The 10,460-nt window shown below is 30.0% G+C and overlaps 2 protein-coding genes across 2 annotated transcripts in view; both read right to left on the bottom strand.

The window, feature by feature from the left end:
- Positions 1-2,344, bottom strand: part of HELRODRAFT_194498 (hypothetical protein) — a gene marked incomplete at its 5' end in the record, with an annotated part of 5,772 nt that extends 3,428 nt beyond the window's left edge. Inside the window, 6 exons of the mRNA XM_009031800.1 lie at positions 186-236; positions 607-721; positions 796-897; positions 1,218-1,343; positions 1,673-1,871; positions 2,112-2,344. Coding sequence (XP_009030048.1) covers positions 186-236; positions 607-721; positions 796-897; positions 1,218-1,343; positions 1,673-1,871; positions 2,112-2,344 — 826 coding nt within the window. The remainder of the gene's footprint in view (positions 1-185; positions 237-606; positions 722-795; positions 898-1,217; positions 1,344-1,672; positions 1,872-2,111) is intronic.
- A 6,111-nt stretch (positions 2,345-8,455) lies between these two features.
- On the bottom strand, positions 8,456-10,020 carry HELRODRAFT_182042 (hypothetical protein; the record flags this gene model as incomplete). The annotated part of the gene is made up of 3 exons (XM_009031799.1): positions 8,456-8,535; positions 9,708-9,858; positions 9,910-10,020. The coding sequence occupies 3 exons, from the start codon at positions 10,018-10,020 to the stop codon at positions 8,456-8,458; spliced, it is 342 nt and encodes a 113-aa protein (XP_009030047.1).
- Between the last annotated feature and the right edge of the window lie 440 nt (positions 10,021-10,460).

Below are 10,460 nucleotides of genomic sequence, written 5' to 3'. Positions count from 1 at the left end.
CAATAACAACAGCAACAATCACAGCAATCAAATCAACAAAATCACAATGAGCTATAACGACATAGATAATCACAATACTGACAGGAAAAACAACGACACCAACAAAGACATATAACAATAAAGATATAAAAACAACAACAACAAAACAAAAACAAAGATATGACAGAACAGTAACAGTTACGAACTTGTGTTTATTGCTCTAGGCCCTTGTACATTGGCCAAATCTTCAGCTCTTCCTTTAAAAAAAAATATAAAAAACTCTAAATAATAGTAAAAATATTTAAAAGTTAAAAAAATGTAAACAGAAAATATCTTAAATACAAAAAATCGCATCTAGAATATAAAAATCATCACAATCAATCAATCAATTAATTTTCGTTTTGCGTCCAGAGACCCGGTTTCCCGAGGTAGGACGTAAAAATCATCACAATCACCATCACAAACATCATAATCATCATCATCACAAACATCATCACCATCATCACAAACATCATCATCACCATCACCTTGACCACCATCATCTTCTTTATCACCCTCATCATCATTCCCCATCATCATGATCTTCACCACCATCATCTTCATCACCATGTATGCCCCTGAACAAACTTTGAATGGATCTTATATGTTCATTAATCATGGACACGATATTGGAATGACCTCTGAACATGGCTAAGGTCAAGGCCGAATGTTTGTGCTTGTTCTTGCGCCGAACATCCACGCCCTTTGTTTGCGAATAAATTATAATAAATTATAACGAGTGATTAAGAACAACGAACAAAAAATTCTGTTACCTACTTTCTGAATGAAGTATTGGATGATGACTTCGTGACCTGCATTCGCCGCCTCCATAAATGGGGTCATGCCGTTGACTGGCTCGCTGCACCGCATGAATAATAACTTATTTTAATTAAAAATATAATTTATCATAATTACAAAAAATATATGCCATAATAACAACTAATTATCATAATTTATTAAAAACTTTCCTAATTATCATAATTTATCATAAACCTACCTAATCATCTTAATTTATTAAAAAGCTTGCCTAATTATCATAATTTATTAAAATCCTACTTATATACCATAATTTATTAAAAACATGCCCAATTATCATAATTTATTATAAACCTACCTAATTATCACAATTTATTAAAAACTTGCCTAATTATCATAATTTATTAAAAACTTGCCTAATTATCATAATTTATCTAAAAAACCTGCCTAATTTCAGGATCAGCCCCCAGTTGCAGAAGGCACTTGACGACATTTTGATGGCCTGAGTAAGTTGCGTGATACAAGGCTGTCCATCCTTTGCCATCCACACCATCTATGTCTGCTCTTTGCTATTTAGTGTTTTTTTAATTTAAAATTTAACTTAATTTTAGATTTTAGAAAATTAGTTTTCCTTAATAAATGTTTTAGTATTAACCATTTAATTGAATTAATGAATGAATGAACAAATGTTTAAATAAATAAATAAATCAATCAATAAATTAGATGAATGAATGATAGATTTATTTAGAGATCAATGTAAAAATAAAAAAATGAATGAATTAATGATCTGAATGATTAAATGATAGAGTTATACTAATAAATGGTTTAGATAAATGAATGAATGAATGGTTTAGATGAATGAATGAATGATTTATTTCAGCAGAAGTTCCGAACCTACCTCAACAAGCATGCAAACAATTTCATCATTCCCACAGCTGGCAGCCAACATCAGTGGCGTCATCTGTTTATCGTTTGTGGCATTCACACAGGCTCCAGCTTCCAATAAAAGATTCACTATTTTGTCATGGCCTGTATATGAGGCATACATCAGAGGGGTCCAGCCGCCTTTGTTCTTTTCGTCAATTAGGACGTTTTGTCTAGAAAAAAATTTAGGAAAAAAGTTTTGTAAAATACTTTCCTGAAAACTTAGGTAAAACATTTTATCATAATTAAAAAAATTTAAAACTATATTAAAATTTTTTTTAAAGTATTATTATAATTGTTGAAATGTTGATAAAAACAACATTTAAATAAACTTTAAAAAAATTTATTATATTAATTATTAATTAATTAAAGTAGTAAGTAAAGAACTTTTTTTTAAATTTGAAAAAATGAACCTTTTCACAATCTCCCTGACACAATCATAATGGCCGATACTACATTCCATGTGCATATTCAAACAGACAGGGGTCAAACCCGGATCAGGTTCGTAGGAAACTTCCCTGTCGTCTGCTTCATCATCTCTTTTTAAACTTTTTTCCTGTTTCCCAGTCCAAAAACTCAAACTTTTGTCTGAGAAACTATCACTGTTGGAGTAATCGGAAGCGTCAAACAAGCATCCATCCGACATTTTTAATTTTTTTAAATTATAATATTAAATTTTGTAGAAAAACGAATGAAATGTAACTGATTTAAATTTTAAAAGACCACTTTTTAATCTCTTTGAAAAACCCAGCAAGGTGATTCACTTTTAAAAAGCAAACGTTAGACAACTTGGTGAGACTTTACTCTAGCGACGACTTTTTAACATTTTTTTTCTAGTTATATTTTTTTTTATTATTCTTTAAAAATCAGGATCTGACTGACGCAGAAACTGTAACAACATGCAAGGCAGTAGAAAAAAATTAAACAAATAAGTGAGAAAATAAATACAAAAAGTGGAGCACATAACTAGAATAAATAAATTCGGTCAATCGGTCGAGCTATTTGACATTTGGATTGTTGGCTTATGAAATTGCATGGATTTTAACGAGCAAGTTATTTGAAATATTTACCTGACTTAATATGCTTAAAACATTGTAGTAATTCTATTTAATTTTATTTAATTGAATTAGGTATTATTAAATTATTTTTGTTAATTTGATTATAAAAATTGCTTTTGGTCCGGTGAAATCCGGTGGATCAATCAAATCAATCAATCAATCAACCAACAAATCAATCAACCAATCAACCATTCATTCAACTAATCAACCAACCAGTCGACCAATCAATGAACCAAATTGAATGAACCAAAACGAAAAAAAAACAAAAAAATAAAAAAAAAAATATTTGCAAGGCTTGTTCAAACTCTTAAGGCTCAAAGGCTTAACCGTACAAACAATTTTGAGATTTTAGTGAAGAAAGAAAAACACAATGGCTGCTTTTATTTGAATTCACTCAAAAATAAAAAGTGACGCTTAATTAAAATTTTAAAAAAGTCAATTATTTTAAAAATTCATATTTTAAACAAACAAATATAACAAAGTATCGACCGATAGAAAATAATTATTATCCATTGTTATTATTATTATTATACACACTCTTTAGTAGTTCTCGGAGAATGATTCACGTAACATGAACATTTAGTAAGAACAGTTCACAGCATATCAAAATGACTAAACCAACATACCAAACAGAAGTTAATTATACATGCATATATACAAAGTAAATCAAGAAATATCCGAAAATTATATAACCAAATTAAAAAAAAACTAGAAACCAGTCAACATTCAAAAATTAAATAAATAGACATTATTAAAAAGATTGTTCAAAAAGGTAAAATCTAAGGCGACGACGAGAATAAAATGTAGTTTGTTTTGTTGGTGTGGTGTTGTGAAGCGAAAACATACAAACACATCACACAAAACTAGTAAGAAGTCGCAAGAATAGTAGTCAGTCACCTACCTACAATTAAATTACTCTCAGGGCCCTAGCTTACTTATAATCATTAACTCAGCTCACCTACCTACAAATATGTATTTCTACGTTTTAGGAATTTTACATGTTTCAGATATTTTATTTAACATATTTTAGCGTTTTTATTTTGAAAGTTTTTAACTAATGTTAAGCCCTAGCCTACCTACGATTGTTCAACTCATCTCAATCCCTAACTTACCTATGAATTAAATTAAGTCCGGTAAAGAAAATAGAAAGTTGAAGAGAAACATAACAACAACAACACCGTATGAATGGATGTTGTGTATGTGTGTGTTGTATTGATGTGGGTGTATGTAAATGTGCGGGCATGAACTCTCTAGAAACTTCTTCACTCACTACCAACGAACCTCCATTGCACCGACCATCATCTGATACGCATCGACGGAATGAATTTGACCGGATACCGAAAAACACTAAATTGAAAAAAAAATTAATTCATTAAAATAAAAAACAAGCCGTTGGAAAAAATAGGCAGCTCACCTTTTTGAGATATCAATCCTTTGTTCAAATTCGAGTACTTTCAAAAACAAATATCTCTTTAATATCTTCAAATTGTCATCGGAACGATCATCATGAGACCATCATCTGAAACGTGCTGACGCCCACCACAGCCCACCTCTCACCATTCTGTAGACATTTTTTTAGCCTAGTAGTAAATCAAGGAACGAACGAATAAATGATTAACTGAATGACTGAATAATGGTTGAATGAATGATTCAATAATTGAATAGAATGTATTAGCAATTACCAGTTAATGTAAAAATAATTAAAAAGATTGAGTGATAAAATGAACGAATGAATGAATGAGAAAAATAAAAAAATGAAACTAAACCTTACTTCGAAAATCGTCGTTACTGTACTTCATTGCACCGACCACCATCATCTGATCGGCACACAAGATGTCATCCGAACAGCAGAATCTCAGTCGAACAGCCAACGCGCTGATTCTTCCTACACGACCATCATCATGTGTAAATCATCATGAGACCACCATCTGAAACGTGTTGACTCCCACCACTGCCCACCTCTCATCATTCTGTAGACAAAATTTTTTTATTAGCGTAGTAGTAAATGAATGTTAGAATACTAGATGCAAAAATTTATAAAATGAAAATAATGGCAAATAAATAATAATTTAAAATAATAAAGAGAAAAATGTAAAATAAAACTTACCGTCGTCCATTCGACAAAGGCAGAATGTTGAATGCGGTCCGGTTCCTACGTTGTCCTCCAAAACTGGTGCCAGTCCTCCTCGAGATTTTTGTTGAAACACAGCCCATGGAATAGAGAAAAAGAAAACTCTCATCAGAAAGCTTAGTGGTGCTTGCATCTCAAATTGCTTAATAAAAATAATTCTATCTACCTATTCAATTACCTTAACTAATATATATAAAATTATTAATGGTACGATAGTCGAAAGTCCCCCTTCAGAGTCTATCGGCTATCGTACCCTCAACTTACCTATTCATTACAATTAAGCCTTAGCTTACTTAAAATTACAAAACTCAAGAGCCCAATTCATTGGCCTTTCGGCACCCACCCCACCACCTACGTAATGCCTTGGGCTCCGACTTAGTAATAATAATATAAAACTTAAACCCTAAATCTATTTATGAGTATGTGTTACAGCGTAGCCTTAACTTACCTATTCATTACATTACAGCCCTAGCTTACCTAAAATTACAAAACTCAAGAGCCCAATTCATTGGCCTTTCGGCACCCACCCCACCACCTACGCAATGCCTTGGGCTCCAACCTAATAATAATAATATAAAACTTGAATGAATGAATGAATGAGTGGAAGAGTGAATGAATAAGAAGATTAGTGAATCACCAACACTATATAATAATATAAAATATAACACTATATAATAATATATAATCAATAACTCTACATATCTATATATAAATCTATATAAACGCATATAACACTATATAATATTATATAACTAATAACTCTACATAACTATATATAAATCTATATAACCGTATATAACACTATGTAATAATTTATAACCAATATCTGTACATAACTATATAAAAGTCTATATAACCGTATATAACATTATATAATAATATATGATCAATAACTTTACATAACTATATATACATCTATATGACTGTATATAACATTATATAATAATATATAATTAATAACTCTACATAACTATATATAAATATATATAACCGTATATAACACTATATAATAATATATAACCAATAACTCTACATAACTATATAAAAATCTTTATAACCGTATATAACACTATACAATATTATATAATCAATAACTCTACACAACTATATATTACTCTATATAACCGCATATAACACTATATAATATTATATAACCAATAACTCTACATAACTAAATATACATTTATATAACCGTATGTAACACTATATAATAATATATATCCAATAACTCTACATAACTATGTATAAATCTATGTAACCAATATCACAACATAACTATATAAAATTCTATATAACCGTATAAAACATTATATAATAATATATAATAAATATCTCTACATAACTAAATATACATCTATATAACCGTATATACCATTATATAATAATATATAATTAATAACTCCACAAAACTATATATAAATCTATATAACCGTATATAACCTTATATAATAATATATAATCAATAACTCTACATAACTATATATAAATCTATATAACCGTGTATAACACTATATAATATTATATAACCAATAACTCTACATAACTATATAAAAATCTATATAACCGTATAAAACGCTATATAATAATATATAATCAATAACTCTACATAACTATATATAAATCTATTTAACCGCATATAACACTATATAATAATACATAACCAACAACTCTACATAACTATATATAAATCTATTTAACCGCATATAACACTATATAATAATACATAACCAACAACTCTACATAACTATATATAAATCTATTTATCCGTTTATAATACTATATAATATTATATAACCAATAACTCTACATAACTAAATATACATCTATATAACCGTATGTAACACTATATAATAATATATATCCAATAACTCTACATAACTATGTATAAATCTATATAACCGTATATAACACTATATAATAATATGTAACCAATAACTCTACATAACTATATATAAATCTTTATAAATGTATATAACACTATAATAATAAATATATACAATAACTATACATAACTATATATAAATCTATATAACATTAGATCGATCGATCTATTGGATTGATTGATTGATTAATTGTCTGATTGATTGATTGATTGATTGATTAATCAACCAACCAATCGACCAATCAATGAACCAAATTAAATGAACCAAATAAACGAAAATAAAATGTTTGGAAGCCTGGTTCAAACTCGAACAAATACTTAACCGTATTGATCTACAAACATTTTATTAAGATTTTAGTAAAGAAAGACAAACACAGTAGTTGCTTTTATTTGAATCCATTCAAAAATGAAGTGACGGTTAAATAAAATTTTAAAAAGTAAATTTTTTTATAATTAGTATTTTAAACAAACAAATTTAACAAAATATTGACCGACAAAAAATAATTATTATCCATTAGTATTATTTATTATACACACCCCTTAGTAGTTCTCGGAGAATGATTCGCGTAACATGAACATTTAGTAAGAACAGTTCACAGCATATCAAAATGACTAAATCAACATACCAAACAGAAGTTATTTATACATGCATATATACTAAGTAAATTAAGAAATATCCGAAAATTATATAACCAAATTAAAAAAAACTAGAAACCAGTGAACATTTTAAAAATAAATAAATAAACACACATTGTTAAAAAGATTGTTCAAAAAGATAAAATTTAAGGCAATGGCTGCTTTTATTTGAATTCACTCAAAAATAAAAAGTGACGCTTAATTAAAATTTTAAAAAAGTCAATTATTTTAAAAATTCATATTTTAAACAAACAAATATAACAAAGTATCGACCGATAGAAAATAATTATTATCCATTGTTATTATTATTATTATACACACTCTTTAGTAGTTCTCGGAGAATGATTCACGTAACATGAACATTTAGTAAGAACAGTTCACAGCATATCAAAATGACTAAACCAACATACCAAACAGAAGTTAATTATACATGCATATATACAAAGTAAATCAAGAAATATCCGAAAATTATATAACCAAATTAAAAAAAAACTAGAAACCAGTCAACATTCAAAAATTAAATAAATAGACATTATTAAAAAGATTGTTCAAAAAGGTAAAATCTAAGGCGACGACGAGAATAAAATGTAGTTTGTTTTGTTGGTGTGGTGTTGTGAAGCGAAAACATACAAACACATCACACAAAACTAGTAAGAAGTCGCAAGAATAGTAGTCAGTAACCTACCTACAATTAAATTACTCTCAGGGCCCTAGCTTACTTATAATCATTAACTCAGCTCACCTACCTACAAATATGTATTTCTACGTTTTAGGAATTTTACATGTTTCAGATATTTTATTTAACATATTTTAGCGTTTTTATTTTGAAAGTTTTTAACTAATGTTAAGCCCTAGCCTACCTACGATTGTTCAACTCATCTCAATCCCTAACTTACCTATGAATTAAATTAAGTCCGGTAAAGAAAGTAGAAAGTTGAAGAGAAACATAACAACAACGACACCGAATGAATGGATGTTGTGTATGCGTGTGTTGTATTTATCTGGGTGTATGTAAATGTGCAGGCGTGTACTCTCCAGAAACTTCTTCGCTCAATACGGATGAACCTCCATTGCGCTGACCATCATCTGACACACATCGATGGAATGAATTTGATCGGATATCAAAAACACTAAATTGAAGAAAAAATAATAATTGATTAAAATAAAAAAAAGCCATTGGAAAAAATATGCAACTTATCTTTTTGAGATAACACTCAATCCTTTGTTCAAATTTGAGTACTTTAAAAGGTACAATGGGACAAAAACAAATTTACCTTTAAAATTATTTTAGAATTGTCATCGGAACGATCATCATGAGACCACCATCTGAAACGTGCTGACGCCCACCACAGCCCACCTCTCATCATTCTGTAGACAAGTTTTTTTTAATTAGCGTGTTGGTAAATCAAGAAACAAAGGAACGAACGAATAAATGATTAATGAATGATTGAACGATTGGTTGAATGAATGAATGAATTAATTAATCAATCAATGATTTGATGAATAAATAGAATGAATCAATGAATCAATAAATAGAGGAATAATTTGAAAGATAGTGATAAAATGAATGAATTAATGAGAAAAAGAAGGAACCAAACCATACATCAAAAACCGTCGTTGTTGTTTTCTTCGAATTGTCATCGGAACGATTATCATGAGACCACCATCTGAAACGTGCTGATGCCCACCACAGCCCACCTCTCATCATTCTGTAGACAAATTTTTTATTAGCTTAGTAGTAAATCAAGGAACACATGAACGAACGAACAAATAAATGATCAACTGAATGATTGAATAATTGGTTGAATGAATGAGAGAATGAATGAAAGGATAAATCAATCAATGATTCAATTAATGAATAGAATGAATTAACGAATCAATTAATGGAAGAATTATTTTAAAGATTGAGTGATAAAATAAACGAATAAACAAATGAAAAAAATAAAAAACGAAACTAAACCTTACTTCAAAAATCGTCGTTACTGTAATCCATTGCACCGACCACCACCATCTGGTCGGCACACAAGATGTCATCCGAACTTTTGATTGTCAGTCGAACAGCCAACGCGCTGATTCTTTCTACACAACCATCATCATACGTAAATCATCATGAGACCACCATCTGAAACGTGCTGACGCCCACCACTGCCCACCTCTCATCAGTCTGTAGACAAGTTATTTTTATTAGCTTAGTAGTAAATGAATGTTAGAATCTTAGAAGCAAAAAATTATAAAATGGAAATAATGGCAAATAAATAATATTTGAAAATAATAAAGAGAGTAAAATGTAAAAAAAACTTACCGTCGTCCATTCGACAAAGGCAAAATGATGAGTGCCTTCCGTTTCCTGCGTTGTCCTCCAAAACTGGTGCCAGTCCTCCTCGAGATTGTTGTTGAAACACAGCCCGTGGAATGGAGAAACAAAAAATTCTCATTAGAAAGCTTAGCGGTGCCTGCATCTTAAATTGCTTAATAAAAATAATCCTATCTACTTATTCAATTACCTTAACTAATCTATAATAAATTGTTAATGGTACGATAGTCGAAAGTTCCCCTTCATTCTCCCTCCTTGCACAGAGGTTCACCGACAGCCAGGGCACCGGATAGTAAACCATTGCCGTGCGGATAGTAGACTACTGCCTTGCGGATAGTAAACCATTTGCCGTCCGGAAGCCGTGCGGGTAGTAGACTATGGCCATGCCGCATAGTAAATCATTACCGTCCGGATAGTAAACCATTGCCGGTTCACCACTGGCCGCCAAGGCTTACCTCTGACAAGAGACTTCAAAATTCAGAGTCTATCGGCTATCGTACCCTCAACTTACCTATTCATTACAATTAAGCCCTAGCTTACCTAAAATTACAAAACTCAAGAGCCCAATTCATTGGCCTTTCGGCACCCACCCCACCACCTACGTAATGCCTTGGGCTCCAACTTAGTAATAATAATATAAAACTTAAACCCTAAATCTATTAATGAGGATGTGTTACAACGTAGCCTTAACCTACCTATTTATTACATTACGGTCCTAGCTTACCTAAAATTACAAAACTC

Source organism: Helobdella robusta (assembly GCF_000326865.2).
Source record: "Helobdella robusta unplaced genomic scaffold HELROscaffold_79, whole genome shotgun sequence".
Lineage (NCBI taxonomy): Eukaryota > Metazoa > Annelida > Clitellata > Rhynchobdellida > Glossiphoniidae > Helobdella > Helobdella robusta.
Note: the sequence above shows the minus strand (reverse complement) of the source record. Positions and strands in the feature narration are given on the sequence as shown.